The sequence below is a fragment of the Taeniopygia guttata genome, chromosome Z, assembly GCF_048771995.1.
Source record: "Taeniopygia guttata chromosome Z, bTaeGut7.mat, whole genome shotgun sequence".
Lineage (NCBI taxonomy): Eukaryota > Metazoa > Chordata > Aves > Passeriformes > Estrildidae > Taeniopygia > Taeniopygia guttata.
Window position 1 is genome coordinate 18,011,405 of NC_133063.1, and position 22,178 is coordinate 18,033,582.

Sequence of the window (22,178 nt, forward strand, 5' to 3'; positions counted from 1 at the left end):
AACTCATACTTGCTATGTTTTGTTTCATTCATGTTAGGTATTTTTTCCTATTTTCTTTTTTTTTTTTTTTCCCTTTGGGGGTTGATGAATAGATATCCCACTACCGAGCAGCTGTCTGACCACTGGAGCGTGTGGAGCTCCTCAGTCTGACAGGTCTGCAAGTAATGATGGATCATTAAATGTGGATATGTGTAGTTCCAGGGGACAAGTTCTCCACTTTTAAAGATGGTGATTGCCATACTAGCCACTATTTCAGGCTGGCAGGCATTGTACAGTGTTGTTCATGTTACTCCAAACAATTTTATCACAATAGTTCAGAGATATCCATTGTTCCATAAAGCTGTGATAACCAGATATGACATGGAAAAAAAAAAAAAAAAAAGTGTGTATGCAAATACTTTAAATATGTTTTCTTTAGCTCCACATCCAGAAATTTTAAGTGATCTTCCATGTGTAGGTAAGAAAGCAAGAAAGCTTCTGAAATGCTTGGTGTGTTCTGTGGCCATTTTTTTTTTTAATACTTCAGTGCAGATGGGCAGTAGGGTCTGGCTGAAGCTTTGGTTAAATCAGTTTGAGCTGTCTGCAGTTTTTCAGGGGCTACGTCTCACAGGGAGGTGATGATTCAACCCTGTGGAGAAGAGCTGCTTTAAGGAGAATAGTTGACCAAAGCATTTTCAGGTTTGCACCTTGGGGAGTCACTACATAGTCTCTTCAAACTATAAGCACACTTGAAGTCACGTGTCTGTGCAAACTTCTGGGCAAGGACCACTTGCCCATGAGGCTGCCAGTTGGTGTGCTGGAGCACATCATAAGACAGCTGCTGTAGGAGAAGAAAATTCTTAGCTCTTTCCAGCTACTCCATTGGAAGTACACTTATTAGTGCAGGATTTCTAGGTTCTTAATGCATTGAGTTTGGTATACAACCATTGCTGTCAGTCAGGTGCAGCTGCACCTTCTCAGCTGAAACAATCTAGATAACTGATGAAAAGCTCCTTTTATGTGTTTACTTCTTAGTGTTCATGACAGGTAATGCTGTCCAAACAAATCCACTACCTTCACTGCCTTTTCTCACATGAAATTAAAAATAGAAATTTTAGGAATTTAAAGATTCTTTGATGAAAAGCTGACACATTTGTTTATTGGGTTTTTTAACACTGTTAGAAAGGGGCTAATTGCCTTCCTCTGGATCTAAAGTTTGATTACAGATTAATATTTCTGCTTTAAATTATATTCTTGAAGAGAAAGGTTATGCAATTTTTAGGCTGAAGTGGCGGCAGTGGAAGAGATAAAGACTCCTGAATTTGTTCTAAGAAAAATAAACGTTTTATTATACACTGTGTAACATATATTCTTATCTAGGCATATATATGGTATGTGTTGAGTATGGCATAAAACTCCTCAGAGAGAGAAGAGCAATTTTTTTTTCATGTAATGCTGTGATTCATTGTAAGGAGGAGCTTATAATTATATAGTCAATCATGCAGTAACATCCACACCATGTTGAGTGTTCTGTTTCTAAGAAAGGTCCGTGAGTAACTGAATAACAGAATTGGCATTCTGTTGTGCCTATGTTAGCAAATAAGTGTATAATAATAATCTGAAAATTCAGATGTTGTTAATCACTTTGGTCTTTAAAAGCATGTTGCATTCATGAGTACAGATATATGATCATGGTAATAAAAAACTATCAGATTATTCTAGTAATCTTGTTTAAGTATTTTAGTCTCTAATAATCTGTAATAGTCAATTAGCAGTTCATCAGACCATGTACTAAATGTTATTAACCCATGATAATCTGTGTCATAAGTGTGTCTTCAATAGGAATTTTGACAATATACAAAATTAAATTCTGGACTGGCTGCATGCTACTTAAAAGATCCTATGCATTTCTTTCTGAATAAGTAATATACAGCTGAACATTTGATCATTTCATTCGTTTAACACCACTTAAAGTGAAACCCCTGAATTGTCTCATGGTTCTTTGATTTGAGAGTTTAGTGCATAAACAAAGCAAAGCAAAAGTACTTGGACAATTTTGTATGTCCAAAATACATGCACAGACTCACAGTCAGTATGTTTCTACTTTGTTTTTAACTATTCTTTTGACCTGTCTGTAGCTGTTTAATTTATTTTTAGAATGTTTCCTACAAATAAGAAACACAATTCATACATTCAAAGATTCCAAATTAGACCTTATTTTATAAAATTAAAATCTTTCTTAAAGATGTATTCTTTAAAAAAAATAGTCAGTTTTCTCAGAAATAATATTACCCAATTTTTCCCATTTCCATGGATGGAAGCTTACAGTTCCAGTCACAGCATATTTTAGGTAACAGTGTTTTTAAAAACAAGATGTGGGCTTCTTGTCTCTTCTATCCAAAATGACTTAAAAGAATTATTAAAATGGATATTCAATGATAGTTTAAAATTTCAAAACATGGCACACCTAGTTATCCAAAAAGTTTCCATAGTTACCCACTATGGAAAATATCAGACTGATTACAGTAAAAATAAAGAGAAGCTCATGTTTCTAATGTATATGAATAGGAGCTCAGTGAACACAAATCTGTAATTCCACAGTACTTGTATAATACCACATAATTTAGTTGCTACAATGGCAAAGAGAAATACTGGTGCCTTGTTGCATTGACAACATGTTTAGAAAGTGTGAGCTATCAGAAAACAACAGTATGGCAATTTGAATAACAGTTTGAAATAACCTATATGACTTAAATTGAATATACTTGCATGTAAATTCTGGATAATGACTGTAATAATTTCTACTGTTTCAGTAAATAGTATGTGCCATGCCTTTGTGAGATTTGCTGTATTCACACAACTGATTTAACAGTGACCTGAAACAGGCCCATTCTGCTGCCAAAATATGTCTGCATAAGACACTTACAGGCACATACACAGAAGAAAATCTCACACAATTAATTAGTGAAAATGAATCCCAATGTATATTTAAATTTAATTTTATAAGTGCTAATAAATTAGACTACTGTTATAGGTATTCATTTAAAATGGGAAAAGGTAGCCAAAACTGAATGGCGAGTTGAACGTGAGCCAGCAGTGCCCTGGCACCCAGGAGCGCCAAGCGTGTCCTGAGGGGCATCAGGGGCAGCATCTCCATGGGCAAGGGAGGGGATTGTCTTGATCTGCTCTGGGGCAGCTCACCTCGAGTGCTGGGAACAGTTTTGGGTGCCAGAATGTAAGACGGTTGTAAAGCTATTAAAGAGTGTCCAAAGGAGGCTGCAAAGACAGTGAAGGGTCTGAAGGGAAAGCCATACACGGACTTGCTTGTGGTACTCAGCCTGGAGGACATTAAAAGGAGACCTCATCACAGTCCACATCTTCCTTATGAGGGGAAGCCAAGGGGCTGACACCAATCTCCTCTGTGGTGACCGGTGACAGGGTCTGAGGAAATGGCCTGAAGTTGTGTCAGGGGAGTTAGGCTGTATATTAGGAAAGGGTTCTTCTGCGCACTGGAGTAGGCTCTCAGAGACATAATCCTTGGGGCTGTCCTGTGTAGCTCCAGGAGCTGGATTTTGGTGCTTCTTCCAAACTCAGGATACTCTATAATTCTGTGATTTTATGTTTGAATTGAGACCATGAAAATCAGGTTTTGGATAAGCCCTATGAAGTGTGCCAGTCCTGTAGGTGCATACAGTTTCTTTTGCAAGAAGTGTTGGACACACAATACCTGACCCCACGCCTCTGTCTGGCCATAGTAAGGACTATGGCATTTTATTCCTATCCCGTGTGGCAGTTTACACCTACACAAAGAATGTACCTACACAAGCATCTTGTTTTCCTGTTTGATGAATTTCACAACCTTTTGAGAATAGAACTTGAAATTAGCTTAGATAAGAACAGATTCACATGAATTTAAATATAATATTTATGTTGTCTAATGCTAGGTTTTTCTTTGTTTTATGGAAAAGCATTTTCAATCCATTGGATTTTCTACTGTAGAGATTCTTGTCTTTTAAAAACATTTAATCATAGCTATTACTAGTGAAGCTTTCACACACAAAGATCAAGTTTATATAGGGATAGGTATTACAGACACATATGTATATATATATACATGCATATATAAACAAACATGCATACGTATCTCTGTGTGTGTATATATATATATAAATATATAAGAATACATACATGTGAATGTATAGTTACATATGTATTTTTTAAGTTGAGCCATGTGATTTTATTGGAGGCAACAGTCCTACTTAGAGTGCTCTTCTCATCAATAGTTCTGGGGTACCAAGCAAGACACTGTGAACACTAAATAAAAGTGCAAATTCTCTTGGGTCTAATTTCCTGCCAGGAAGGGTCCTCCTTCCCTGTCTCACAGGGGATCACAATCATACTGCAGTATGTGATATTGATCCCCCTATACTAGAAATTATCATAATCCAGGTAAATTATGGTAATGGTATATGTTTGATTAAACCATCAGATGCCATTAGTCTCTGAGTTTACCCAAACTGAATTCTGTGAAGTGTTTGAACAGGGTGATACCTTGGTTGTTTGAGCACTGAGGCCAATGTCTCTGTTGCATATTACTTCCTCAGAAGATGTATTGAATATTGAATATTGAATAGTGATGTATCGAATGACTATTATCTTAAACTTACTGGTTTTATTTGGTTTAAACCCCTTTTAACTATTCCAATCCAAAGCCAAAAATAAATGTCACTGAAATTTTCCAGCTTACAACTTATTTGTAATTACATCATGCTGCTAAAGCAATGGAATTCTGTATTATATGCAGTTTTCCCAAGACCCACGAATCATATTAAAGAGTATTAGCAGTTCTGGTGTTTTTGCAATGAATTTGCTTGCCATTCTCTTTCTCATTATAAAAACATGATGGCATGTAACTCTCTTCCATTAAGCAACAAAGAACTGTTGAGTGTGCTCAATACCTGTGAGAAAATAATAATGAATAATGTTATATGAGGGTACAGATGAACAAACTGGCTGATTATTCAAGAGTTTGAAAGTGCACACTTGGAGGCACAGCTCCCAGGAAAAAAAAAAATGTTTGCCTTGAAATAATGTCATCATTTGTTTTAGGCTATTTGATCATTCCATGGAAGGATTCAAAAACTGGGAGTTTATGACTACTCACTGCTGGAGTGAAAAAGCAGCAGGTGATTGGATCTTGGAAATCTGTGACACTCCATCTCAGCTGAGAAATTTCAAGACTCCAGGTAGGACTCTAACATTTGTGTGGGCTGTGTGAATTCTGAAAAGTGCTTGCTGTTTTCCACATTTTATTTACACCTGGAACATCTCACTGGTTTTAGTGTGAAGCCATAGATGGAAAGAGCATTATTTTAAATTTAAGTTATCAATGCACTCTTTATTTTTATGTTACTGTTATTTACCTTTTAAAATACATGGTTAACTTTTATTCTGAACTTATTTCTGTGGGATTTTTAGATGATCTATTTAAAAAAAATTAACATACATATCAGCCTCGTTAAATCACTGTTGATAGAATAGATAGAGAATTTTAATTCTCTATTTCTAATCTTTATTTCTACTTTAGCTTTGTCATGTTCCAATAGCCAGTCTCAACTTCTAAAAAATGGTTGTTTGTCCAACCATCAAATCTATTGTCTTACTGCTTGACTCACTAGCCTACATAACCTGATTTTAGTTTTTTAAGATAGTAAACCAGTAATCATAAGCCAAAATTTGAAAAGCTTTTACACAATATGTGGTTGATATGGTCTTCTAATGAAGACCAAGATAAAGTATGATTTTCAAAATTTCTGAGCAGAAAATGTCTTCTAGACTCTACTAACTATTTACACCATGGCCAGTGTTATTTAAATGTTAGCTGTATAGTCATGTGGTTAACTTCAAGCGCAGCAGTTTAAGAATCTTGATTATCTTCCCCTAGAGCTCTTAAAGGAAACACCAACATTACCAGTGTTTTAAATTTCACTTTATCACCACTGCTCAATTCTCACCATAGCTTTCCAGCTATGGTTTGATCTTAACCAAACAATGTTAAATGCACCTCTAAATGAAAAAGCCAAGTTTCCAGTACACTAAAAGGGGGTACTCACTAAATGTGTTTAGAAAAGCAGCCACAGAGTATAAGCAAACCTGGTCAGAAATTCAGGAGAAGTTTTTGTGTTTGGGTTTTTTTCATTTTCAGTGCTGTAGAATTTGATAGATGGGGAGGTATTAAGCAGCAAATAAGTTGTTTAATTTTAATCAAATTACTGAAAAGAGACATAAATCAAGTATTTTCAACTCCATTTTACACTTGTTATTCCTGACACATCCAGGAACATCTCTGGTGCAAAGGACAAGTTAGGTTTGTGTGTACTGGAACCCATTGGTTCATCCAAAAGGCATGAAGGACAACCAGAGAGCAATACATTTCAGCTATTTCTGTCTTCTCTGACATACACCTTGCACTAAAAAATAGGTAGCATAGAGCCATTCTGCAAACTTTTAATCTGGGCAATTCTCCAGCTATATTGTACAACCCTTCTACATCACCAGGACGATCTCAAAGCGGCCTGCTACATTTCCAGCTTTACACAGCAAGGCCTGCTCCTGCGCACTTCAGCTACACATGTAGCTGTATAGGTTTATTGATTTCAATACATTATATCTACTCTCTCAGTGCTATAGTAGCTAATCTAATGGAACTGATTTCTTTTCCTCCATCAGAACTAAGGCCTAAAGATGGAACTCTGGAAAAGGCACAGTAAGGCTAGGGTACTGGGAGAAAGTAGGTCTGCAAAATCTAGATGTCTGGAGGAGGCTGATCTACTGCAAAAAATCCTGCTGGAGAGCTTATCCTCTACTTTGTTTTAACCACAATGGGAAACACTGCTTGAGTCTAGTTTGGTTTTTATGTGCATTTGGTTTTCACAAGATGCAGTGTGGTTGTGAATTTGGATCCTGGTTCATTGTATACTGTCTAGTAATGTATCCCCCATCTTTCTAGAGCAGTGGTTGCCCTCTGATGAAAGCTGTCCAGTAACTCTTCTGTTCAAAAAGATTTGGAAGTGCCTGCCATATATTAGTGGTGGATAAATTCAGCTGTTTGGGCATATCGGGATTAGTCTCTGCACTGAAGAGAACATGAAGTAAACAAAAGGTGCTTAAACGTAATTTATGCCTGGTGCCTCTCCAGTTCATGGTGCCTCTCCAGTTTATCTCCATAGCCTGCAGTTTATCACACTGATATCATCATCATGCCTGTTTCTTGTTTGTGTTCTGTGCATGTGTTTACTCAGCTCTTGAAAGGTCTTATAATTAAGAGTTGCCATTTTTCTGTAATCAAATTAAAAAGAAAGATCCAATGTGTTATCATATCCCTGCATTGGCAAGGTAATGCCACACCTGTTACCTGAAAAGAAATTAGGAGTCCAGTTCATAAAAGTAATGCATGTGATTTCTACATTTAATTCTGTAGAGTTCATGGAGGTGAATATATGTTTGCTCTAAAACATTACAATATACCCATTCTTCTGTAGATACAACATGACACCTTTGTTACACATTCTAAACACAAATGGGGAAAGGATTATTTTGGCCAGATCAAATTATAGAATCAGCCAAAATGGGGAAAGAAAGATTTTGGCTTTAATGTGCATACTTTGTTTATTCATTATAAAAGTGTGTGTGTATGTATATATACTTTGTTATTGAAATATTTTCATTGTGCAAATTAAACCCACTTTGAGGCAGTCTTCATTTGTTTACTGGCAAGTCACATTAATTTTTCTCTTCCTTATTTTGTGAACTATACTTAAAAGGCAACTAATCTGAGAGACCCTGCATTATTCCCCTTGCTGCCCTATTGCATTTTATATGCATTCAGAGTAACAACCTTCCTTCAGTGATGTTAGTACAAGATCTTCAGTATGTGTAAAATTCAAACACAATATGCTATGCCTTAGGAGCAGATTTACGTGTGGTTATTTGTAGTAGGTTCTTGCACATACTTTTACCAATGTTTTGGGAGAAATGGAAAAATACTTATTTTTCTATTTGAGTGAGTTTGGGCTTATAACAAATGGGGATAAAAAGATCTGAATAACTTAGCAAAACACAATTTTTTTAAATTGCATCAATTGTATGATGATTTCTGTGCTCTGGAAGTAGTTTAGAACACAAAAAAAGGCAGGGACTGGACATGAAGAAGATGTATCTTTGAAAGGGCTGTAGATATGACCACATATCTGATTGAAAATTATCTTCCTGTGTGGCTTCTTTTTTAAAAAGAAAAGTGCCATTAAGGACACAGTTGGATCAGTCTAAGGAACATAGAGATGTAACTTAATTCCCACGTGTCTTTAGAGGAAGAAAATACATTATTTGGATCTTTTTAATCCAATGGGTCTTTAGGTTTTAAATGTCTGTGGGTAGGAAAAGAAATTGAAAACAAGGTGTATCCAGTTTTACAGCCAAGATAATTAGCCAGTAGTTTGGCAGCAGGTGTGGTATATTCATCAGCAGTTAATTTTTTTAATCAAGATCAAATGTCTCTTTAAAGAAAGTAATAATTCAGATATGAAAAGTTGAAAGCTACTGTGTGACACAACTGCCACGTGATACAGTCTCGGGTTTGTAGTTTCTACTCAAAAACTGAGTATCCCACAGAGAAGGCTTCATATGAAGTATGGAAATTTTTGTCTCAAAATTATTCAGTTGGATGGGCAAGAGACATAGAGATAACAGAGATTTCCATCTTCTGCCCTAGTATAAGCTATTTAAAATAATTTGTTTATGATCTGTCAGGTAGGGTATTTGGTTATTGTTGCTTACTGCCAAGAGTATACATGTACAAGCAGAGAGATACTTATCTTTGTCATGTCACTGGAGGCTACCGGATGACATTGAGAAAAATACAGAAAATCACATGTAAGGTCTAATAAATTTGATTGTACAGCTTGAAAAATGCAAGTGAATAATATTTCAAGTTCATTAAAATTAAAGAAGAGGAAGATTGCTTGAATTTAATTTTACATGAAATATACTACATTATTTTCTTGAGAAGTGTCAAACATGGATTGTATTTCTCATTAAATAATAGTTTTTCTTGTGAAGAGTTTTAACCACAAAACAGCCTCCAAAACAATCATTCAAACTCTCCCTGTTTCTCTGATTTCTTTTTGTTTTAATGAAAATTTGACATTTAGACATAGCTCTTCCAGCACAGATTAACACAACCAAGATGATGGGCTGATATCAACCTTTTCAAGCAGAGATGTGGTTTTTATGCGTCTTTTCTTCAACCATTATTTGGCCTGAGTGCTTTTGCTCTTTCTCCAAATTTTTTCACCTGGTAGTATAGAGAGAAAGGTGGGGACTGAAAGGTCACCTTGTATGTTCTGACAGCATGAACTGATGACTTGATACACGTTTATTATTTTATTCTTCCCCAAAAAAACTTACCAGAAAGTCAGGTAATGCTTCAGTTGGCCAGATGGTTCTTTCTGTCTTTGCTCAGATATTAAGAGGATAAAATATTAGTGATGATTGCAGACAGTGCAGTGATATATCTGCCAAATAAGTGGTACAAAGAAATTATGCTGATTTGAGTGAGACAGTGATGTTCTTCCATGGAGATTTTAAGAGACGGTGTTTCTTGTTCATGAGGTTGTGTCCTAAAAGTCAAAGAAAAGCTCTTTTATGTAATCCCTTTCTTAAATCAGAATTCTGAATACAGTTACTTAGCTGAAGGATATCAAATAATAATTACTGGACAATTAATAGTGTTCTGAGGGGAAAGTGAAATCCAGAGCAAAACCACCTTATGCAGTACCATGTACATATTCCAAATAACTGTATGCCCAGATGTTTTTTTTATTGTTTATATTGAGTTCATCCCATGATGCAAACCTTTGCTATATCTATAAGAGATTGAAGTGCAATGAAAATACAGTGTAAAGATCTGATTGAAGCAAATATGCTTTCTCAGCTTATAGTGAAACAACTATTGCACTTACTTGAAAAGTAATGTCTTCCATACCTACTCATAACAACATGCTTAAAAGTTACATACTTTCATAAGACACAGAAAAGAGAAATAGTTCTGAAAACAGTTTTATAATACTTAACTTACAGGCAAATTGAAAGAGTGGTCCTTAGTACTGTACGGAACATCCATCCAGCCTTACTCACCAAGAAATGATTTTTCCAAAGTGGAAAGAGTGCGCTCCAGTCCAGTTGAAGACCCTACAGAAGATTATGCAACAGATGACTATTCAGGTGTGTTCATTCATTTACTCTGTGCAGTAACTGAACCCTTAACAGCTTTAAGGATGACCTGAGAATCTGCATATGTAAAATGTTCAGTGAATTGAATTCTTCACCAAAGATGAGAAGTATTTGTTTCATAACTGAATGTTAGGCATTTGAGTTTGCATGCATAGAGTTATATATTTTTAAGCTACACTTAACATGCTATAAAGAATGCACTGTTTTGCATATAAGTATATAAGCTATATGTACTTATGCATATATATGAGAAGAACTTTATCTTCTACATCTGTGTTGTTTCTCACTGATCCCTATGGAAGTTGCCATTAGACTTTAGTAGAGTTAGATTTTTAGCACTACAAAATAAGTCAAGTTGGCAGTTTCTTACATGTAATCCACCATTAGCAGTACCATGTGATGAATCTGAAGTATATCTCTGGCCAGCGAAAAGGAAGGAAAAGTTCAATTTAGTATTTTCTGTTATTCCATTCTCCTTTCATAACATGTCAGTCACACAGTCTATTTTAGATGGATAGCTGCAGAACTCCTTGTTTTAGTAGTTAATGAAACACTACTATCTCTACTGTAAAGGTCACTAGGTTAAAACTTCTTAAGTTTTTATATGAAGCAAACTCAACACAGTTCATTGAGTGATCCTGAAAGTTGTAACTTGGCCCGCAGTCACTATTCATCTGCATAAAGGCAAGACGTGATGGTTCTCTCCTCCCATAGAAGGATCTATTTGAAAATTGTAAGAACAAAATCATATAAAATACTAAATTGGAACAGCTCCACAAGTATTACCAAGCCTAATATGAGTGCAGGTGAGACAGAGGACTTGTGAATTAGCAAGTACTACCTGAGGCTTTTGTAGCATGTAGCAGCACAGAGCGTCAGGGCCCTGGTGTCTGGTTAATTGGGTCATGGTAGCCACCTGGACCAGCTGATACCCACTCAGGAATCAGAGTAGCCACTGATCATTGTAGTCATCATTTATGTTGTCCTTCTTTTTAGAAGTTATTTTGCTACTCATTCCTAATTATGAGTTACAGAAGTCTTTGCACATTTTGAAATTAAAGGAGGATGTCATACTTGTTAAAAAAGCTTGTCTTTTTTTCTGAGTTTTTGAAGTTGAATCATGCAGGTATTCAGGAAACCTCCCTCTCCAGCCATCCAGGAGCCACTCTGGAAGTCATACACTCGACACCTGAGCTAGGACCAAGGCCCCTTCACAGCTACACACCCCACACTCAAATAATCAGGCCAGGTTTCCTCACTAGCTCAACCCTAGTTTTCCCATAGCAGAGTCTCAGACTTGCCAATCCTTAGAATAACTTAATCTTGGTGCAATAACTAAATAAAAAAATAACAGCTTCAGCTGAGTGCCTCTGAAGAGGGGCCCTGAATGAGGGAAACCTTGGACTTTTGTACCTTTACAGTTTTAGTGCATGAAAGTCTCAAGGTCTTTGGCTCTTGCTGTGTCTGTACATGTTTGGTCACCTGACTGGTGACATAGGTGTTTTTTATGTAAAGAGTCTGCACAGCCTCTTGCTTGGAGTTTCTGCCACCCTGAGCTCAATCTTGAGCTCACAGTGCAAGTAGCAAACTGAGCTGCCTGTTCTAGGTGTAGTCCTCAAGAGAGGGAAATAGAGTAATTGCATTTTGCAATAAAATACTGTGTTTTAAGGTGTCCCTTAAATGAGAAGTTTTAATCCCTTTGTCCCTCTGTATTCTGTTTTTCTTACAGGTCCCTGCAATGCAGAATGCAGTAAAGTAGGGTGTGATGGGCCAGGACCAGATCATTGTACTGACTGTCTGCACTATTACTACAAATCTAAAAACAACACAAGGTAAGAGAAAGAGAAAAAGCTTCACTTCGTTGATTTCTTAGTATATATCTTAACTTTCTTTCCTCTTCTCTTCATTGCAGTCATGGATAATTAATTTCCCGTGATTTTGAAAAATTTTCTTTGGAGTTAAAAAACCCCAAGCCATAGCTAATCAGAATTTAAGATACGGCTTTGAAAAACCCTTCTCTGATTATATCCTCACCTCTTTTTTTTCCATAAGAAACTTTCTCTGTATATATATGTATTCAAAGACTCTCATATCTACTGCAGCTGATGTGATTAGGTAGGAATTGTTGATTTCTTCCAACATAGGAAGAACTGTAGATCATCCAAAATTATACTGTATACTGTCTGACAAGACATATGCTAGTGAGATAACATGCGTAGGGACCTAAATGCAAGAGAGTCAGCTTGATGCAGTGCTTAGAAGGGTTATATCAGTAATCACACGATCATTAGAAAAGCAACAATGCTGAGAAATACTTCTGCTTTGCAGTCATGGTCCAGGAATGTGGTGGCAGGTTATTTCATTAACAATTCTGCCTTCTCTTCCCTGCTGTCTGCAGGATCTGCGTTTCGACCTGCCCACCTGGTCACTACAATGCAGACAAGAAACGATGTAAAAAATGCTCACCCAATTGTGAAACCTGTGTTGGAGGCCATAATGACCAGTGCATGACCTGTAAATCTGGCTACTACCTGAATGAAGTAACCAATAGCTGTATTACCAACTGCCCTGATGGGTTTTACCTGGATAAGAGTTAGTATTTCTTGTTGGTTTTTTATTGCGGGCTACAGAATTTAATGTGGGGAGGTTGCTGGAATGCTTATGAGCAGGAAAAGTGTACGTTAATCTCTTATCCTATTCCTTTTATTAAATTGTTGCCAAGCATGATCAAGAACGTCCTCAATAATCTTCCCTTATTTTAAAAACCATGCTTATTGCAGGATGTCTTTTCAGCTGGGGGTACCCGAGAGTAACAGTAGCAGAACCAGGGCAGTTCAAGAGCAAGTCAGCTGAAGGACAGCAAAGGTTATCAGTACTTGGGGAACGGACAGAGCGCCCATTCTGTCCTTGACTCCCCATTCAGCCAGGTTATATGGCACCAGAAATGAGAGCTGAGACATTGGCCATGGCCAGTGGACCAAAGATCTACCAAAAACAGCCTCCTAACATGGTTTCAAATAATGTTTCTGACAGACCTAAACACCTCCAGAGTGATGTGACTGCCCAAGAGCAGTAATCCTCAGCCATGATAGGTACCTGGCTTCAGCTTCCTCCTGTGATTGCCAAGTACAAGTCCATGTTTAATTTCCTGCTTTGGCTAACAAAAATACTTAGACATATATTCAAATGGGCTTAAAACTGCAGTGACTTTTGTTATCTTTAAGACTCTCCTTAGAAGATAAATATGTTCTCAGGAGCTTTGTTTATCTAGGTACCTAATGTTCTGCTTTCTCCAGCATGAAGCTGTGTGCTTCATTTTAAGAATTAGTAAAAACAGCTCCTACCTTAATTCTTGCATTTTCACTGTGTGAGAACTACAGTAATCAGAACTCTTTCCCATACAAATTAAGATGGATAGATAAAAATATAGGATTAAATGGGGAAATTGAGTTTTCCTCTCAGAATGGTATGTGTCACTCACTGCATGTCAAAAGACAGCAAGGCTGAAGAGAGAGAGAGACATTTCTTAAAGAAGGGATCTCTAGAGATAAAAAAGCAGTTGTTAACTAATTTATATATTTACTTTGTTAAGATCAGATCTGTTTATGCAGGTGTGTCTTTTAGCACCAAATCAGGAAGACAGGAGAGACTGCTGGCATGGAAGGTGTAAGATTGCAGGACAGTCTTCAGAACACATGGCAGTCATTAGTGCATATCACTACTATATGAGAAGGTGACTTAAGTCCATATTATAAATAATGAATGTAAAATTTAAGTGTTTATGAAAATTCTTTAATGGCATCAAAACATACTATTTCTCAGGGTGTAACTATAACTTCAAATGTATGGAAATATTGTAAACCATTTTATATTTGATGGAAAAAGCTAATGATAGGCAGAATTTTGCTGTTTTAGTGTAGCTTGATGTTGATGTCAAACTAGAAAGTAGTAAGTCATGTAATAATATATAGGTAGAATTTTAGCAAACAAATCTGACCAAGGTTTTGTGGGTTGTTTTCTTTTTTTCTCTTGTAGATAAGATTGTTTGTCGTAAATGTAGCGAAAACTGCAAGACCTGTGTTGAATTCCAAATCTGCACAGAATGCAGACATGGTCTAAGGTAAGGAAATTATGTATGTCTCTAAACATAGTATCTGAAGAGGTAGTACAAGGCAGAAGATACACAATGAAGAACATCAGAAAGCTATTTAGCCTTGCATGGACCTCATTTCATCTGTTCCAATGATGTTTAGTCTGTAATAGTGATCCTGAGTGCCAATTTGGCTGACAACAGACTTTTTGGAGGCCTTTTGTATATTACATAAAAGCCACAGTCATGTGGAAAGCTGGCTTCTTCAATTTTTGACCTACGTTATGTTGGTCAAGAATTGTTTTAGAAGTAGAGGTAATGAATTGTATTAATCTTTCTGATTCATTCATGTGGTAGTTAGAAATTATTTTCTTATCTTTATTGCATTTTTTCATATATCCAGTCATTCACTTTCCTCAAGTACCTGAGGCTAAATTCTATTACAGTACAGTGATCATATATTTTAAACAGCAGGTGAGATTTTTTTCCTTCAGAGGGGAACTTAATTATTCTTTAAAATTATAGATAAACATACAAAGCAGCGGTACACATTTCAAGTTCCTTTATAAAGAATGACCTTTTGGTCCAAGTAGCAAAGGTCAAAAATCTTATAAAATTCAGGACAGACTGTATGCTGGCTTAGTGCCACAAAAGTATGAAGTCAGTATTCAGAATCTGTAGGTATTCTTTCGAATACAAGTATTGTTTTAATGTTTTACCACTGAGATTTCCTGTTGCATTAAAGTGGATTTTCATCTTCTGGTAAAAGCTGAAGGTTTGCTTCTAGGACATCAATAGCTGGATTCCTTTATTGAAATTGAAATACTAAAAGAAATTTAAAACCTAACCTTCATGTTTTCTTGGGGAATTTTAGCAAATAGAGAGTCACTTTTGGTAGCATTTCTTTAAAAATATGTGGTTATATCAGATAAATGAAGCCTTTCAGGACATGCATTTCATATTCCATAGTTGTTCCATACTTTCTGCATTTTCTTGGCAGAGATATCAATGAGCAAGGCCTTCCTTAAGTGGGTCTTGAGAGACTTGAATTCCAGATCTTCTCCAGTACTGGCCCATTAAATACACTTGGGCAAATTATTTTCCTATCTGTAGATACATGATAATGCTATGTGCATTGTAAAGCTCTTTGAGGTATGTCTCTGAGGAAAAACGAGAGAAAAGCAGGGGTTGTGAAGTTTCTTTGAATTGCTGGTTTATTTTCTAAACTGGGACTGAATACACTCTTGAACGTTGTCAGTGGTGCTGAACTAACCTGTCTGTTGCTGTATCTAATCTGCAAAAACATGGTTAGCATTCAGAGTGGGAAACCCCAGAGCTGATGAGCATTTTTAGAGGAAGTGTTAAATTGTATGAATCCTGAGATTCTGCAGAAGATGGTAAATATGGCAGAAAAGTCCTAGTTTAAAAAAAATTAATTTCAAACAAACAAACAAAACCCAAACCCCAACAAACTGCTATAGGCACCATATAACATGAAAGCAATAAACAGCTAATTCAAGGAATAAATAAAAATGTGACTTGTTCCTCACATTTTTATGGTCTCTTGAAAGTGCCTGCAGGCAGAATATCTCCATCTGTAATCTCAACAAATCTCACAAGCCACACAGAACTGGCATTCAGTTAACAAATCCCTTAGCATTTTTTTTTTAATGCTGACCCTATGCCAAATTCCTCATGGATAATTGAATTTTACTTGCCTGAATTTTTAGTGCTGCTTGTCATTGTTAATTTTTTTTTCTTTCCCCTATTACTTGGTAGTATTTACAAAGAGTTTGTAAATACTTTGTAAAAAGCTTCTTTACACCACCATGGGCAAAACTGCTTTGCATTCCCTCTTTAAGTGATTGGTGTCTCTAAATTTATGAAATATGACAGGTGGAGGAAGCTGATGAATCATAATATATGGGTTGTTCTTTGATTAAAAGAGAATTACTGGATTGTGCACGATCTTGTTGTCCTCTGTTGCCATTATCTGCTCTGTGTTTTCATTCCTTTTTATAATAGTTTGCATGGCACCAGATGTGCTATCCGCTGTGAAGAAGGAAAATACCATAATGGCAGAGAATGTGAACCATGCCACCGCTCCTGTGCAACCTGTGCAGGTACCACACTGACATTTGTCTGCATTATTTTCATTCCTGTATGATTTTATCTCTGATTTTATTCCACTATATCACAGCTACAGTATAGCATCATTGTTTACATGTGAATCCTTCATTCTCTTAGTAGCTTTTAATTGCATTTTAAATACAGCAAACTTATTTTAACTAGCATAGAAATCTAAGTTTTTCATTGAAAGAATTAATAAATTCCTCTTTCTTTTTTCTTTTTTTTTCTTTTTCTTTTTTTTTTTTTTTTTTGCTTTTTCTAATTTTATTAGAACTTACTATGATTTCCAGTAATGCCTTCCATTTTCTTCCAAGGATGGAATAATGACTGGTAGATTTTGTGGGAGATTTTGAACTGCAGTCATTCATTTCAGAAAAAGATACCTGAAATGATGTAATTGTTTATTTTGACAATGTACCTGCCTTCTAACAATTTCTCTTTGGACTAAGGTGCTGGAGTAGATGCCTGTATAAACTGCACACAGGGTTACTTTATGGAAGATGGAAGATGTGTGTTGTCCTGCAGTAGTGGTTATTACCTTGATCACTCCACTGAAAGTGGATACAAAAGCTGTAAAAGGTATGATGAGTGACTGATATATCTGCTACTTGGCAATATATTAGCTGTTACTGTGTTGGAAATGATCATACTTATTAGAAGATAAAACACTGTTGACATCAAAACATAAAAAAATACTTAATGCTAACTAAATAAGAAAAATATATTATTTTTGTTATTATTATCATTATTATTATATTATTTATATTCATACAGGTCCTATAAAAGCATTTTTTCTGGTATATGTGTGTGACCTTCACTTTAAAACAGCCTGTAGTGAGCCTGTTAGTTAGTTAGTTAGTTAGTAATTATAAAGACTATTTCAGTTCTTCCACTGCATATTCACAAACATAGCGCAGGTGGATTCTAAACTACTGTCCAGAATTGCTTACCTGAGTCAAGTGCACGAATGGCTCCATAAATCTTGGGCAAAGTTGTGCTGTGCAAGGAAGGAACATTTTGTCTATGCCATACTTTGTTAAACAAATATCATTTGTTGCCCTTCGGAATCATTTATTGTTGACTCAGATCTAAGTTCAGGGCAGGAAGGGAATCCTCGTGTGTTTCAGTGTGTTCTGCATAAAAAGACAATCAAATATGTAATGAAAAGACAATGGAACAATATGGGTGATGAAGGGACTGGGCATCATGTCAGTAATTTCTATCCTGTGGGTTTAGTTCATGCCTTTCACATGCACATGTTTGCACCATCAGCTTAATAATTTTGCTAATTATTTATGCATAGTTCCAATGCACTAGAATAATACAGCTGTGTAGTAAAAACACTGGAATAGAAACTTGTTGATGGAAAGAAACAGGACTGAGTTGCAGGGGTAGTCAATTATTTATTATCAAAATTAGTAATAGTAATATTATAGTACCTTATATCTCTAGAAGGAACAAACAAGTCCTTTGCAAAACAGAAGAGGTGTCCTAGGAAGCCTTATATTTGGTGAGGCCAGAGAACCAATTCCTGCCATTGTCTTTCAGATGCGATGCCAGCTGTTTGGATTGCAGTGGCCAAGGAGACAGAAACTGTACAAGCTGTCCAAGTGGCTACAACCTAGACACTGGTGTCTGTGTCATTGGAACAGTATGCAAGGATGGTGAGTGCAAGTCTCTGATAAGATTCATTTTATCACTGCCAGCTTCTTCTTTTAGATGTATCAGGTTGGTTTGGCCTGCTTTTCTTCTTACGTATGGCCTACATAACGTTTTAAATTTTTCAGACATATGAAAAGGAGAAATTTACATTTGCATGTGTTAGCAAGATTAGTCACAGCTACTTCACATCATTTACCTGAATTTTCCTAAAATAATTCTTCCCCTTGCCAACAACCTACTTTTCCTTCCTTAGCATTGTTCAAAAGCCGTTGCTTTCAACAAATTTTTATATGAGGACCCTAGAGTACTATTAATAGAATTACATTTATCTGTCTCAGCACTTTAAACTGTGAAAATGCTGGTAAGTAAAAATGATTTAAAGCACCAATTGCTTGACTTGTGTGAAAGGGTAGTGAGAAGAAAAGGATTCTGAAATAGGGAGCATACAATTTAGGGTGGAGATTTGAATTTCCTCCAAATTCTCTGTGGCAACCAAGATAGCCTTCTTACTGCATATCTTATTGCATATGATTAGCTTAATTATTCACTAATATAAATTCCTTTTAAATGTTACAATTACAGAGACATTTAGATAACATTGTACTTCACTAAAAATGTTACCATGTGAATTACTTGTAAATAAAACCTAACAAGAGCAATCCAACAGGAAAATCATATGAGAACAAAGTCTGGGAAGATAACCGACATCAGATATAGTAAAAGCTAACAGTGATTCTTGGGTCCAGCTTATTTCCACTGGATTTACTAAGAATTAAATACTTTAAAATGAAGAAAGAAGAAGCACAGGTGTGAGTCTTGGACTTCTTCCTGTGGACCTTTGCACATCCTGTAGGAATATAGGCTTCCAAACTTTGAAAACTATCCTGTTCTTTGTAAAGTTACATTGCAGATATTGGTAAACTAGTCATGAGCCCTTTTCATGTCTGGACATTGGAAGAGTTATTGTCTAAAGCAGGTCCAGAAGAGGACAGATATATATAGACAAATTAAGAAGTGTAATGCTAATATGGTATTGCAATTGATTTCTGCAATGCAAACATTTGAGGTATCAGTTTGGGTTTTAACATGGCTGGATAAATCCATCTTCATTTGTAACATGCAGCCTCAATCACATACCCTGTAGTTCCCAAGGGTGAGGACACCCCATCTCAGAACTGTCACACCATTCTTCCAAATGCAGCTGTTACAGAAGGGCAGCACATGGATGTGCAGGCACCTGGAATGCAGCGTGCTGGGTCACACCACACAGCACATGTTCTCAGCAATCTAGGGTAACAAGAAAAGTCCAGGAGGGTTTGGTTTGGGTTTTTTTTTGCTGTTAATTTACAAAAACAGAGAGGGTCTCATTTCAATGCCTTACAATCAACTCACTCTACAGGATTTGCATTTCTTTTGAGAATGTTTTACTCTTTTTTTCTGTGGTTTGATTGTTTTATTCTTTTAATTCATAAAAATTGAGAGCAAATTCCTTTGCTGTAAATATCACTGTATTCTAATTATTCTCTTTCTAATCTTTTTTCCTTTTCATAAATGGATACCAATCATTCCCTGTTGGACCACACAATATCTCTTCCTGAAAAAAAAAATGTTGTTGACTGAAATTCCTTTTGATGGACCAAATTTCCTACTTGCTACCTGCTCCTGAATGGTCTCTTCAACCAAATCTGCATGTCTGACCAATTAAACCTTCCTCCATTGTACACGCCGTGCTCTCCAAACCTTCAACCTCCCCTCCTTCTCTTGCTGCTACCCTCTGGAAGCCACGGAAGAGTCCTGGGCCGAGGGAGGATTCTGTATGCTGGTGAAAAAGAACAATCTCTGCCAGAGGAAAGTGCTTCAGCAATTGTGTTGCAGAACATGTAAACAAAAGGGGTGAACTGGCACCTCCCAGCATCCTCCTCCTCCTGTTGACTTACAGATTAATTCATATTACTGAAAAAGGAAAAAAAAAAAAAGAAAGCAAAAGAAAGCAAGCCACCTTTCTCCCTCTCCCCCCTGTTTGTCTGGGGAGATGGCAAACTGTTTGTTGGAACTTAAATGGAAAAACTACAACACGCCTACCTTTCATAACTGGGTGTCTAGAGCTGAGCATCCAGGATCACAGAGTCAGTATTGTGTGACCAAAGCATTTGATGCCAAAATTAACATTTAACTCCTGATTTGATTTCTTGTCAACCTTAGGATTATTCCTGTTTTTTGAAGGTTCTTTTTCTTCCCTTCTTTCCTGCTTCTTTCCACTTCAAGATGTTTAAATAGTGTTTCAACAATACAACACAAGTTTACATGGATTAAAACTAAACAATATAAAAAAATTTGCATTAGTCTTTTTTTGTGCTGTATGTATTGACAGGGGGAACTTGAGTTCCTGAGGGGATCAGAAACATCATTAGTGCAGGACTAAGTTCTGCCCCTTTTCTAACACTATTTTTAAAAATGGAAAGTGCACACATTTCTGCACACATTTCTTTCTTACTTCCTCTGCTGTATGCTGTTTTTTGTATCACATGCGGTATGTATATATGTTTGCCCAAAATGTGGTTTTGGTCATATAGATTTCATTTTTAGACAGGTGGCTTATTAACAGATACACTAGGATTTTTATTTTATTTTTTTTTAATTGTCAAAGCTATTTCAAATAAACATAAGAAACCCATTGTTCCTGTTGTGGACAAATTTAGAATATACTACTTCTCTTGATTTGCATAAGTGAGAGTAATGTATATGCTCAGAAGTCAGAAAACATTGCTAACATGTAAGAAGTATTCATAAATTATTGTTGTTTTGTAATGTTCATTTAAAAAGGGGATATTATCATACAGATATGTGGAACTGTTTAATAGTGCCCATATGTAAATGCCAGTGTGACTAAATACAACAGGATGTGTTTACAGGACTGGATTTATAATTGTGCCAAATACACCTCCAGGAAAAATTGCATATAAGGCAATAAATCAGTGGTTCTCATGGTGCCGTGATGGGCCTGATTTTAACTGCTCACAGTAGAAATTTCAGCAGGAGTAGTCCTGCTAAGGCCAATGGAATTACCTCACTGTAAAATGGTCCTGAGTGATAAGAGAAGTGGCCCCAGCCTCACTCTTTTTCTACCCAGGCACATGGCTGCCAGTACAAATTTCTGTTTAATTTGCCTTCTTCAGCTTCAGCATACTGTTCAAGAGACAGTCATTTCACAGAAAAGAGCAAATTGAACTTCAAAGATACTGTTTACTGGGGATAATCCTTAAAACACGCAAAGTGTCTTTCTCAGTTAGCTTTCCAAGACATACAAACAGAAAATGGATTTCAGCTGTTTAAGCATGTAAATCCTGGAAAATAAAGGGGATCAAAAATGACTATGGATGTTTCACAAACAAACCTTTAGAGGTAATGTCCTCTTTAGCAGAGAGCAGATAAACTATTTCAGCCTGGTTCAGTATGAGAGAGTGCAGTCAGGTTCCTTTGGTGCCCATTACAAATTTCCTGATAAACATTCAAAGTTTTGCTAGTTTAACTACTAGTCTGTTACTGCCTCATTTCTCAGTATAGCGTGTTTAAATAGAACATAATGCTTTCAAAGTTTAAGTTAATATTATATATGTTATATATAAATATATATTCACTATTGAGATTTAATTATGTAATGGATTGTAAAGAATCTGTTTGGATACTTACAAATGTCTCTAACATTATTATAGAGAAGAAATTAATAACTTTGTTTTCTTTTAAAAAAATTGACGTTGTTATAACGAAATCCATTTTTACTGAAAAAATACTGTACATGTGTAAAATGTTCAGTTGTTATTTGTAAAATAGGGTAGTTCTGTTGTAATTGATATTGGCCAAAATCAATGTTATTCCATATTTTATTTTTTCTATTAAATTAACCTAAATTCCTGTTCTTTTGGTCTGGAAAAACATGTTGCTCCTTATGTTAAGCATCTTTGTTGAAGAGCGCAGGTAGCTCTGTGTATACAACACTTAGATACCTGGGTGTCTAATTTTATTACAG

The 22,178-nt window shown here is 36.1% G+C and overlaps 1 protein-coding gene across 6 annotated transcripts in view; it reads left to right on the top strand.

The window, feature by feature from the left end:
* The window catches only part of PCSK5 (proprotein convertase subtilisin/kexin type 5), a 229,367-nt gene that overhangs the window by 151,619 nt on the left and 55,570 nt on the right, over nt 1-22,178 (top strand). For 4 of the 6 annotated variants that reach the window (XM_030258053.4, XM_072922008.1, XM_072922006.1 and 1 more), the window contains exons 13-20: nt 5,089-5,225; nt 10,117-10,260; nt 11,999-12,101; nt 12,668-12,861; nt 14,305-14,389; nt 16,385-16,482; nt 16,939-17,068; nt 18,038-18,153. In XM_030258053.4, coding sequence (XP_030113913.2) covers nt 5,089-5,225; nt 10,117-10,260; nt 11,999-12,101; nt 12,668-12,861; nt 14,305-14,389; nt 16,385-16,482; nt 16,939-17,068; nt 18,038-18,153 — 1,007 coding nt within the window. Of the gene's footprint in view, nt 1-5,088; nt 5,226-6,988; nt 7,142-10,116; nt 10,261-11,998; nt 12,102-12,667; nt 12,862-14,304; nt 14,390-16,384; nt 16,483-16,938; nt 17,069-18,037; nt 18,154-19,932; nt 22,085-22,178 lie in introns of those variants that run through there. The other 2 variants (XM_030258051.4, XR_003956982.4) reach the window with 2 other exon arrangements.